Source organism: Erinaceus europaeus, chromosome 17, assembly GCF_950295315.1.
Source record: "Erinaceus europaeus chromosome 17, mEriEur2.1, whole genome shotgun sequence".
Lineage (NCBI taxonomy): Eukaryota > Metazoa > Chordata > Mammalia > Eulipotyphla > Erinaceidae > Erinaceus > Erinaceus europaeus.
In genome coordinates this window covers 15,558,620-15,571,616 of record NC_080178.1, presented here as the reverse complement: position 1 = coordinate 15,571,616, position 12,997 = coordinate 15,558,620, and the positions used below count along the sequence as shown (strand labels likewise).

At 42.5% G+C, this 12,997-nt stretch overlaps 1 protein-coding gene across 10 annotated transcripts in view; it reads right to left on the bottom strand.

Moving 5' to 3' along the window:
* AMBRA1 (autophagy and beclin 1 regulator 1) overlaps window positions 1-12,997 on the bottom strand; it is a 208,474-nt gene that overhangs the window by 36,407 nt on the left and 159,070 nt on the right. For all 10 annotated transcript variants that reach the window (XR_009545601.1, XM_060176495.1, XM_016186443.2 and 7 more), the window contains one exon: window positions 10,131-10,241. Coding sequence is in view for 9 of the 10 variants with exons in the window: in XM_060176495.1 (XP_060032478.1) it covers window positions 10,131-10,241 (111 nt within the window). In the remaining variant the exon portion in view is untranslated. The remainder of the gene's footprint in view (window positions 1-10,130; window positions 10,242-12,997) is intronic.

Below are 12,997 nucleotides of genomic sequence, written 5' to 3'. Positions count from 1 at the left end.
TTTTCCCTTCTATAAAGCTAGGCTCTAAATGCCTGGGGGGGGGGGGAACCTGGGACTGTAGACAAAAAGCAGTGTTTGTGTTTGCGCTGCATTGTGGTGATTCCAACTCAATGGCATCTCCCAAATTTGGCCCCCCCTACCTCCACCCAATTTCACAACTGCTCCCAGTTACCGTATGAGCTCAGAGAGATGCAGACGGCAAGTGAAATGAGTGTGCTGACAATTAAAGCTCTTTCTCCAGCAGCATGCTCTGTGTCAGAAATTTTGCAGCCAGCAGCCTAGAGAGACCTGCTTTCCTTTCTCCCCTAACAAAGCGGATGGGGCCTAGGCACAGAGAGCTTCAGTACTTTGATTTCAGCGAGCACTCGGGTGCGGCAACCACAATTCCAGTTCCATTTCAAAGCTTCAGTTAGAGACGTGCATTTGCTGCTTGCTTATTAATTTCCCACAAGGAAATGGAATTATTCAGTTACCTGTGAATTTTCTTTTCAAGGCACGAAAGTTTTAAGGGTTTAGTGTGCTGGTTAATGAGGGAGAGAGAGACAACAGAGCGGCACTCTGGTAACTGTGGTGCCAGGATTGAACCTGCGGCCTCACCCGTGTTAAGACCTGCGCTCTTCCTCTGCGTCACCTGCCTGGCTGCTCAAAGGTGAAACTGTGATGAGTTCACTTAGACATAGAGCTGTTTCTTGGATCTCTGTCACTTGTTTTCTTGAGTCATAAGAAAGTAATATCTAATAACAAGGATAACTCATCTTTTTTAAATGGTTTCAACAATACTGTAAGAGGTTAGGGAGAAAAATAAAGGTGAAATGAAATATAGAAGACACTGGCAACACACACACGTTGACATCTCTGCCCGACACCCCTGCTTTGCTGTATCACAGGAGTTCTCAAGCATCTGCATGTACTGAGTCACGTGGATTAAAAAGCAGAACTGGGCGGAGGGGGCCTGAGAATCTGTATTTTCCAGGAGATCCCAGTCACCTGATGTTTCGGGGCAGGGATCACACCTGAGATCGGCTCCCTTCCCAAACAGTACTCGATTTCTGAGCGGCAGTTCCCCTGGCCCAAACTGCACATAAAGGCAAAACACGTGCGGAAGAGAAAGGGGCAGTGAGCTGGCAGTTGAGAATCGCAGTAAGGGCTGGGAAAGAAATGGTTTTTCAAATCACAACAGTTGAAGTGCTTCAGAGGGCAGCACCAGGAGGAGGAGGAGGAAAAAAAGATGCAGAAGATAGCAGGAAGCCATGTTCCAGACTGCAATCCAATCTCCTCCTAATTATAAATGATTTCCAAGTGAAAATGCCCAAGCAAGGAATGGGAAGGGTTAGAAATACTGATGCCTAGAGGAGCAGATGGCTCTGCCTTCCTATCGGCTCCATAAATTATAAACAAACACCCTGTACAAACATCGATTTATAGCCTGTTGCTGGCTGGCCAGACAAGGCCACGGGAGCGATTACCAGTTTCACTGCTTCTGCAGATGTATTAGACACTGGTTTGGAATACCAGTGTCTAATACCGGGGGGGGGGGGGGGAGGGGGGATAAATCATCAAGTAATTGTCCTTTTAGCTCTCCTGGATCCCTCAGATTTTAGAATACCACTTCCTGTTCAGAGCTCCAGGTGTCACCTTAGCTAGGCATTCACCCAACTCCTTACAATAACCCTGCATCCCAGATGAGAGAAACAGGTGGGAAGAATTGAGTCCAATTCCAGAAAGTGCTCAATGCAATTCAGGTGTAAAGTCAGAACGATCAGCAACACAGTAGCCGCTGAACTCATAAGACTCAGCACCAGTAGCACTCAAAGGTGACCCTCCACTGGGAGGCAGCTGGCACTCAGAAGTGAATCTTGCATCAGAACAGATGCCCTGCTTATTGCTGACTGGGAAAACACAAGAGTGAAGATCAAGACTGTTAGCAATTTTTCTCAGAGCAACCAGGAAACACAGGTTAAGAGATAATGACTGAGGCAGGGGAGATAACAAACGTTCATGTCTGATGTTCCAAAGGTTTTCCTTTCCTTTTTTTTTTCCCCTTTTGTTGCCCTGGTTGTTTATCATCGTTGTTATTGATGTTGTTGGATAGGACAGAGAGAAATTGAGAGAGGAGGGGAAGACAGAAAGGAAGAGAGAAAGACAGACACCTGCAGACCTGCTTCACTACCTGTGAAGCGAATCCACTGCAGGTGGGGAGCTAGGAGCTGCAACCAGGATCCTGATACTGGGTCCACGCACTTTCTGTCATGTGCGCTTAACCCGCTGTGCCACCACCCGGCTCCCCACCCCCCTTTAAAAATAATTTCCCCCCTTTTGTTGCCCATGTTGTTTATCGTCATCGTTGTCATTATTGTTGTTATTGCTGTCGTTGTTGGACAGGACAGAGAGAAATTGAGAGAGGAGGGGAAGACAGTGGGGGGGGGGGGGAGAAAGACAGACACCTGCAGACCTGCTTTCACTGCCTGTGAAGTGAACCCCCAACAGGTGGGGAGCCAGGGACTCAGGATCCTGATGCCGGTCCCTGCACTTTCTGCCATGTGCGCTTAACCTGCTGTGCCACCACCTGGCTCCCGGTTTTGCCTTTCTATCATGGAAAATGCTCTATCCCTACATTGAAACAACATGCTTAAGACGGATGAGAAGCCAATTACAGGGCGTAAATGGCAACAGGTTAAGAGAGTGACTAGCTAATTAAAATGAATAGCACTTTTAAAAGATTGCAAATATGTATTTCCAGAGTAATGAAAATGAAATGGGTAACAAGTGTGACTATCTGATTGCTGCTAGGGTTATCACTGGGCTCAGTGTGGGCACAAGAAATCTACCGCTTCTGGTGGCCATTTTCACCTTTTTTTTTTTCCTTCCAATTTTATTTGATAGGACAGACAAATTGAGAGGGGAGGAGATAGGGGCAGAAAAAGGTAGGTTCTTACTATGCGCAAGAACCCAGGTTCAAATCCCTGGTCTGCACTTTGAAGGGGGAGATCTCATAAGCAGTGAAGCAAGACTAGAGATACCTCTCTTTCTCGCAGTGCTGTCAATTAAAAAGAAAAAAAGGGGGTGGGAGAGAATCTGCCAGGAGAGTGGGTTCATAGTGCAGGCACTGAGCCCTGCTGATAACCCTGGTGGCAATAAAAAAATTAAAAGGGGGAGTCGGGCGGTAGCGCAGCGGGTTAAGCGCACATGGCGCAAAGCACAAGGACAGGTGTAAGGATCCCAGTTTGAGCCCCCAGCTTCCCACCTGTAGGGGAGTCACTTTACAGGCGGTAAAGAAGGTTTGCAGGTGTCTATCTTTCTCTCCTCACCTCTCCATTTCTCTCTGTCCTATCTGACAACGATGACATAAATAACTACAACAATAAAAGAACCAGGGCAACAGAAAAAGGGAATGAATAAATAAATAAATAAATATTAAAAAAGAAGAATGCTGGTTCGAGCCCCCGGCTCCCCACCTGCAGGGGAGTCACTTCACAGGCAGTGAAGCAGGTCTGCAGGTGTCTCTCTTTCTCTCCCTCTGTCTTCCACTCCTCTCTCCATTTCTCTCTTTCTTATCCAACAATGATGACATCAATAACAATAATGACTACAATAATAAAAAAAGCAACAAGAGCAACAAAAGAAAAATAAATATTTAAAAAAACTAAAAGGAATAACTTCTATGGCTTAAGAGGTTATTCAATTTGAAAAAACGAACAGGACTAATACACATGAAGCCCAGATCTAAGTTTGGTGCCACATATATAAGATCATTCTCTCTTGGGGATAGTTGGAGGCACACCTGGTTCAGTGCACATGTTACAATGCACAAGGACCTGGGTTCAAGCCTCAGTCTGCACCTGCAGGGGGAAAGCTTCACAAGTGGTGAAGCAGTATTGCAGGTCTCTGTCTGTCTATCTGTCTGTCTGTCTGTCTGTCTGTCTATCTTCCCTTTCCTTCTTGATTTCTGTCTCTACCCAGTAAATAAGCAAATAAAATATTTTAAAGGTAGCATTCTCTCTTTAAAATAAATGAATAAACCTTTTTAAAATCGTTTAAAAACCCTATTCAATAATATTTATCACAGCATAACAATGAAAGCAGAAACCCATAATTTTAATTTAAAAAAGAAAAGAAAAACACAGATTCCATTCACAAATGCCAGTGGAAAAACCTTCTATTATAGGAATCTACATAAAAGGAATTCATTCTAAAAACTATATCACAATCCAGTGGGAATTATTGAAAGGATATAAGAATGGGTTCAATGTTACAGATCTGTTAACTCCAGTCATATTATTAGATCAAAGATGAGGAAAAAAAAGATTATTTTCATAGACACTGAAAGGGCATGACTAAATTCAATATATATTCTTGATAAAAACTCTTAGTAGGGGGACCGGGTGGTGGTACACCAGGTTGAGTGCACATGTTACAATGCAGAAGAACCCAGGTTCGAGTCCCTGGTTCCCACCTGCAGGGGGTAAGCTTTGCACTACTACACGTGTCTCTCTGCCTCTCTCGTCTCTATCCCCCCCTTTCCCTCTCGATTTCTGGCTGTCTCTATCCAATAAATAAATAAATAAAGGTAATAAAAAAATTAAACCCAAAACCTCTCAGTAAGCCCGGGATGCAGTTCAGGCTTGAATGCATGTGTCACAGGTATAACATGGGTCTGATCCTGGCACCCAGAAACTACATTCAGTGATGCCTCCCTGTATCTTAAATAAAAGGACAAAAAGAAACAAATAACCCCATCCAAAAATGGGGAGAGGACATGGACAGAATATTCACCACAGAAGAGATCTAAAAGTCCCATTCTTCTCACTGATGATGTGAGACACAGTATGTGGCTGAAGTGAGGATAAAATCAGTGAAAATAATAAATAAAAAGCTTGCCAAACTCAAGAACAAGAAAATAAGTGACCCCATCCAAAAATGGGGAGAGGACGTGGACAGAATATTCACTACAAAAAAGATCCAAAAGGCTGAGAAACACATGAAAAAATGCTCCAAGTCATCGATTGTCAGAGAAATGCAAATAAAGACACCAATGAGATACCACTTCATTCCTGTGAGAATGGCACACGTCAGAAAACGTAGCAGCAACAAATGCTGGAAAGGTTGTGGGGACAAAGGAACCCTCTTGCACTGCTGGTGGGAATGTAAATTGGTCCAACCTCTGTGGAGAACAGTCTGGAGAACTCTCAGAAGGCTAGAAATGGACCTACCCTATGACCCTGCAATTCCTCTCCTGGGAATATATCCTAAGGAACCCAGCACACCCATCCAAAAAGACTTGTGTATACATATGTTCTTAGCAGCACAATTTGTGATAGCCAAAACCTGGAAGTAACCCAGGTGTCCAACAACAGATGAGTGGCTGAGCAAGTTGTGGTATATATACACAATGGAATACTACTCAGCTATTAAAAGTGGTGACTTCACCATTTTCAGTCCATCTTGGATAAAGCTTGAAGAAATCGTGTTAAGTGAAATAAGTCCGAAACAGAAGGATGAATATGGGATGATCTCACTCGCAGGCAGAAGTTGAAAAACAAGCTCAGAAGAGAAAACACAAGTAGAACCTGAACTGGAATTGGTGCATTGCACCAAAGTAAAAGACTCTGGGGTGGGTGGGGGGAAGAGAACAGGTCCAAAAAGGATGACAGAGGACCTAGTGGGGGCTGTATTGTTATGTGGAAAACTGAGAAATGTTAGGCATGTATAAACTACTGTATTTACTGTCGAATGTAAAATATTAATCCCCCAATAAAAAAATTTTTTTAAAAAGGAGAAAAAGAAGAGCCCACCAGGAAAGGTAGAATTGTGGAGGCATTGAAGTCCTCACCATGTGTTTGTTTGTTTGTTTATTTGTTTTAAAGAGGTCTTCCCAGTGGGCATCATGGTAAGCCAGAGCTCAGCGGGGCAACACAGTCCAGGAGGTGGTGCAGTAACAAAATTTGGGACTTACAAATTTGAGGTCTTAAGTTCAACCCCCAGCACTGCATGAGTCAGAGTAATAACTTTGATATCCTCTATCTCTCAAATAAAACAAAGTCTAGTGTCCTTTAGGGTGGGAAGACAGCAAAATGGCTATACAAAAGATATTCACGCCTAAGACTTCAAGGTCCCAGTTTCAAGCCCTGGGATATGTAACAAAGAAAACTTTAAAACATTACTAAAAATACAAGAACACTTAAGGCCTGGGAGGTGGTGCAGTTGGTGGAATGATGAACACTCAACATGAGGCCTTGAGTTTGGTCTCTGCCACTGTGTGTGCCAGGTTAATGCTCTGATTCTAGTTCTCTCTCTTTCTCTAGAATAAATATATATAATTTTTTTGCCTCCAGGGTTATTGCTGGGGTTCAGTGCCTGCACCATTAATCCAGTGCTCCTGGAGGCCACTTTCCCCCTCTTTTGTTGCCCTTGTTGTTGCAGTCTTGTGGTTATTATTGTTATTGTTGATGTCGTTTGTTGTTGGATAGGACAGAGAGAAATGGAGAGAGATGGGGAAGACAAAGAGGGGGAAAGAAAGACAGACACCTGCAGACCTGCTTCACCACCTGTGATGCGACTCCCCTGCAGGTGGGGAGCCAGGGGCTTGAACTGGGATCCTTACGCCAGTCCTTGCGCTTTGCGCCACGTGAGCTTAACCCACTGAGCTTCCACCTGACCCCCTCAAATCAATATTTTTTAAGTAGAGCACAAGAGAGACTTGGAGACACTGAAAATCATACCAGTTATTGCATAAAAAGATAATGAACAACCTTAAGTTAATAAATTTAATGTGATTGTGACAATTACACTAATAGGTCTTCTCTGGCAGATCAAGCAGAGAAGTAAGGAAGTTTTATAGTCTTTAGAATAAACAAAAATGCAATCAAAGAAAACATGGGTTTAAAAAAAAAAAAAAAAACACAAGAGATTAGTCCCGCCAGATTCTAAAACAGAAAGACCTCAAAACTTAAGACTCATGTGGTACTTCTCCCATGAGGTCTTCTTCTAGCGTTTGCCCTTCTTCCATAGCCAGTCAACAGCGTCAGGTTGAAAGCTGTCAGGAGCTGCTTGTTGCTGGCTTTGAAAGTGACTAGGATCCATGTGGATTCAGTCAGCTAGGAAGGATCGTCCCATGAGTGACTAAGCAGATCACTGGGACAGAACAGATAGTTCAGCAGCACACAGGAAAGGTGAGACGCTACCCCAGATCAATGATGATAAACAATTTCATAAATTGAGACAAACGAGTAAGTTGGATCATACTCTGTTTATCTGGAACTAGGTTAAATTTCCCAGGGAATCAAAGATTTAAAGGAAAATAAAGTGCTAAATGATCTTCCTTATGATGACATGAACCCTACAAGTCACAGAAGGAAAGACAGATATTTCTGATTTCTAACACTAAGTTCAGTGACAGATGTTCTCTAGCAAAGTTCAAAGACAAATGACAATTAGGAAGTAACTTTTCTGAGATATATAAAGAGCTATTATAGACTTGGTTAGGAAAAGGCCATATGATATGTACTGTCAGCAACAATTTAAGGAGACAGACATTCTCATAAACTGCAGATGAGCATATAAACTGGCATAACCCCTAGAGAGGGTGATGTGGCAACACACAGCTGCCAGAATAACAAATGCACACACAATTCCTATCACTGCACGTCTACGAAGATGCCCTATACACGTGCTTACATAAATGCAAAATGATGCACGGCAGCACAGTTTCTACAGTAGAAGACTGAATACAGCTTAAAGTCCCCCAAAATGTAGCTGGCCCAAAGAAATGATTATACATTTAGTACATATAATAGATGTTCATTAAAAAAAAGTACTCCTTTTGCCATCTCCTGGGAAAAAATGCCAAAATGGCTTAACACCAAGAGGAAAGGAAGAGGCATCCAGTGGAAGTTCTCTAAGCATTTTAGAAAAGGTCAGAGTTGTTGCTTTGGCCACATACACAACAGTGGGGGTGTTGTAGGCATAAAGAGAATGGGAACTATTCTTCCCCCAAATTTTCTTAAAGATAGTGAAGACTCTAAGATAGTGAAGACTTTAAGAACAGATAGTGCTCCTTGAAATATGGAGGGAATCAAGGGAAAGAGAAAAAGGAAGGGAAGGGAAGGGAAGGGTAGGGAAGGGGGAGGGAAAGAGAAGGGGGAGGAGGGGAGGGGAAGGAAAGGGAAGGAGGGGGGAAAAGAAAAGAAAAGAAAAAAAAAGAGAAGAAAAAAGAAACGAAGCCAATGAGAAGAGATCTTGGGCTCAGCTGAAGTTCTGGCCTGGCCCACGCACGGAGATGCATTTAGTGAGTCCAATGGGAAGGAACCCATTCCTAAGAATCCATAGCTCAGTATGAAAACACAGTATGAGTATAAAAAATAATAAGCCAACTATACACTGAGATGGAAAGATCAAGATAACACCGCAAAGAGAGAAAAGTATAACATATGGGCTCAATAGAAGGGAGAATATATATGGCATTTTCTTTAAAAAAAAAATACATACAATTTCCCTGAAAATATCCACAAGAAACCGATTTTGGAGAGGAGTGGTAGGTGGCTGGGAACAGGTTTGGGGAACTTTCATTAAAGATTTATTGAGGGGCGAGGGGGGGGGGAATGATACACCAACCAGAGCATCACTCTGGCATGTATAATAACTGGGATCATTCTTAGGACCCCATGCCTGAGAGTCTAGTGCTTTATCCACTCTGCCACATCCTAAGCTTCTGGAAGACTTTTTTTTTTAAACCTCTTATGTTTTTAAATTTTCTGAATGATGAATGCATTTCAGATTATATTACTTTAAAATACACCAAAGAAACAAAGTAGAGGCTGAGGTAGTGGCACACCTGGTAGAATGCACATATTACTATGCATGAGGATCCAGGTTCCTGCAGGAGAGAAGCTTCCTGAGAGGTAGAGAAGTGTTCCCGCTATATCTCCTTTTATCAAAAATGAATACACACACACACACACACACACACACACACACACACACACACACACACACACACAGCTACCAGGAGCAGTGGAGTCATTGTGCAGAGACCAAGTCCAAGCCATAGCCCTGATAGGGGTGAAGGAAGAAAAAAAATAGGAGAAAGAGAGAAGAGGCGGAGAGAGAAAGAGAGAGAGAGAGAGAGAAGGGGAAAATAAAAAACCAACAAGATTTAGGTCAGAAATGTAGAACTGAACAAATGAACTAGGTTTTCTGTAAAGGAGAAGGTGGACTGCAGTTGATTCCCAGAAGAATTAAAGAACAGATTATTGAACATGTGGCTCATAAGTACTTAGAAAGAAAGAAATTATTGTTACTGAGATTTCACTAAAAATAGGACTTGAAAAATTAACCTCATTTTCATTGCCTCATAAGGATACAAGACTGACATATCAGGGACTGTCTCAGACAGAAAATATCTTGAATATTTTTTTCAAAGTATCTGACTAACTCTTAGAATATCCTATAGACAAGACAGAAAAGGTGGGCCCTGAATGATAACAAGCTCAATGTACTAATTCATGAATAAAAATAACATAAGATTCTTATTTATTTTTCTTTTTTTTCTCTCTCTCTTTTTTTTTTTTTTGCCTCCAGGGTTAATCGCTGATACTACAAATCCATTGCTCCTGGTGGCCATTTGTTTCTATTTTACTGGATAGGACAGACAGAAACAGAGAGGAGGGGGAGATAGAGAGTTTTACGAGTGAGTGGTGAAGCAGGGCTGCAAGTGTCTCTCTGTCTCTATTTCTTCTTTGCCTTTCAATTTCTCTCTATCCAACAACAAATAAATTTAAAAATATATATCAAGAGGGACAAACAAAACTAAGACACCTGCAGACCTGCTTCACTGCTTGTGAAGCATCCCTCCCTTGCAGGTGGGGAGCCAGGGGATCGAACCTGGAAACTCCTCAGTGCAGAGACATCTCACCTTTGTGTTCACATTATCACTGTACCCAGCAGTGTTCACTGCTTAGCATGGGAACCGAACACATGTTGTCTGAGTTGCTTAACTGAGAGCTGCAGAAGTATATCACGACAACCAGATGCTCCAGAGATAATGAAAACTCCAGCGCTACAGGAGTTACTGAGTTCCTGCTCCCACGTGAGAAATCCCGCCTGCCAGCACCTTCTGTTCTACCCTGACTTACCATTGCTGATTTCGGGGAGGTCAAACTTAGTGAAGTCCCACCACTGGAGCCGATAGGTAGTGTTGGCAATGTTACTGGCCACGGCGGACTGTCCATCACCAATCACCGCCCCTGATGGGGGAGAAGACAGAGAGACTCATTATGGTATTTATATGCTCCCATCACAAACAGAAAGTACTACTGGGATTAGTAGGAGACGAGGAGAGGAATAACCACAGGCTGAAGGAAGCTGGTGAGTTGCACCTGCTAAGTCCCTACCTCAGAGAAGCAACAGCTATTTCTCCAAAAACATTTCCACATGTACATACACTCCCATTCATCTGCCCCTACCATTATTACTTAATATTTACATAGAACAATGTGATAGGGTGTGTGTGTGTGTGTGTGTGTGTGTGTGTTGCCTGGAAGGCTTGGAATCTAAAGAAATTATGTTTTTATACAAGTGTAGGAAAAGACAGTATAAAATAAAATAAAATAAAATAAAATAAAATAAAATAAAATAAAATAAAATGAACAGAGGCCAGCATTTTCACAGGAAAGCATTTCAATCCCTGGCTGTCTCTGTAGTAAAAAATACTTGTTGGGAGAGTATTTCCTTTATGTAGAACCTTCTTCCCAATAAAACACCTCAAAAGGAGGCTTTCTCCAGGGAAGAAGCAGCCAGTCTATAGCCTAGAGGACAGAGACAGTAAAGAACAAATGAGGTAATATTTGTTAATCTCTCCTGGAGCCCTGACATGTAACACAGCAGAAATTTATGAATATAGCTTTTCAGCATCAGAATATTTTTATTAAGGCAATATTTTATAATACCCTTCCACCCCGTGAGAACTTCTTTGAATACAGATTCACTTGTAACACCTCACAGTTTTAACTTTCCCTGAGATATACACTTCTGTATGACATTTTTTTTCCTTGGTAACCAATTAAATAAAAAATGGATTTTTTTAAAACAGGGTGACACTTTAATTTGCAGTTGTATTTCATTTACATGAACGTGTCATTTTCTCCTCCTCCTCCTAGGGTGCATTTCATACACAACCACCCTTCTGATCAGACAGAGCCAAACCCTCTTGAATAGAACATTCTTGCATGCTAGACAACCTAGCAGGTATTCTCTGCGTAAATCAGCTCCTACTTTGAGAAACGGAATTGGGTAGAGTTTGCTAGCTTAGGAACAGTGGGCAATTTCATACCTAGATTCTTCAGAATTATCATCTTCCTCTGTGTATGACTGCAAAAATGTTGTGCGTGTGTGCGCACGCGCATGTGTGTGAGTTATACGTGTACAACTTTTCAGAGAATTCCATTTATTGCTCTAATTTCCCCTGACCTGAGAATTTTTGCTGAACATTCTGGTTATGGGGTAAGTAGGCTACCTAGAAAACTTCTTATTTTTTGGGAGTCGGGTGGTAGCGCAGTGGGTTAAATGCACGTGGTGCGTGGCGCAAGGCGCAAAGATGGGTGTAAAGATCCTTTTTTTAAATTTATTTATTCCCTTTTGTTGCCCTTGTTGTTTTATTGTTGTAGTTGCTACTGATGTTGTCATTGTTGGATAGGACAGAAAGAAATGGAGAAAGGAGGGGAAGACAGAGGGGGAGAGAAAGACAGATCTATAGACCTGCTTCACCACCTGTGAAGCGACTCCCCTGCAGGTGGGGAGCTGGGGGCTCAAACCAGGATCCTTACACCGGTCCTTGTGCTTTGTGCCACCTGTGCTTAACCCACTGCGCTACTGCCTGACTTTTATTTTTTAAGACTTTATTTATTCCCCACCTGCAGGAGGAAAGCCTCACAAGTGGTAACGCAGTGCTGCAAGTGTCTCCCTTCCTCTCCACCCCCCCCATATGTCTTGATTTCTGGCTGTCTCTATCCAATAAATCAATAAAGATAATAAAAAAGAAAAATACATAAAAAGACTTTAATTATTAGTGAGAAAGATATGAGGAGAGAAAGAACCAGACATCACTCTGGTACATGTGCTGCCAGGGATTGAATTGGAGACCTCATGCCTGAGAGTCCAATGCCATCTCCTGGACCACCCTATAAAACTTTTAAAAAATATAGAGAGACAGAGAGAAATTGAGAGGGGAGGAGGAGGTAGAGAGGGTGAGAGACAACTCCTTCCCTCTCAATTTCTGGCTGTCTCTTTCCAATAAACAAATAAAGACAATAAAAAATTATTTAAAAAATATTCATTACAAATGAAAATGAGAAAGGAAGGCAGAAGAGGATGGTCCAGAGTACTACTTAGTTTGGCAAACTGTGACATGAAGGACTGAACCATTGCTTTGGGATCCCCTACACACTGTCCGTACTCTAACAGGCCACGCCATCTCCCTAGTCAAGAACTTTTTTCTTCTCTTTGGTCAAAGCTGGGGCCTCAGTGCTCCATGTTGACATTTTCAGACAGAAATACAGGCAGAAACAAAAGCAGAGGTAGAACAGGAAAGACACCACAGAGAGGGGGAGAGAAAGATGGGCACTTGTAGACCTGCTTTACTGCCTTTGAAGCGACACCTCTGCAGGTGGGGAGCTGGAGGCTCGAACTGGGATCCTTATGCCGGTCCTTGAGCTTTGCACCATGTGCGCTTAACCTGCTGCGCTACCACACGACTCCCCCAGAACTTCTTAAATAGGAATTTTCTTGATGTTTCTAAGCTTCCTTGACAGTGAAACCTTTTTTTTTTTTTTTAATTCCAAGGTTTACTGCTGCTCTAGAAAGAAATAATCAGTTTCACTCCAAACCCACCACTTCCCTAGAAAGAGTTACTCCCTTTCACCCAGACCCAGACTCATCCCACTGGGCTCACAAGTTGCTCCCCTGACTGGTTTATCTACACGGCTGGCATCTCACTTTGAGTGCC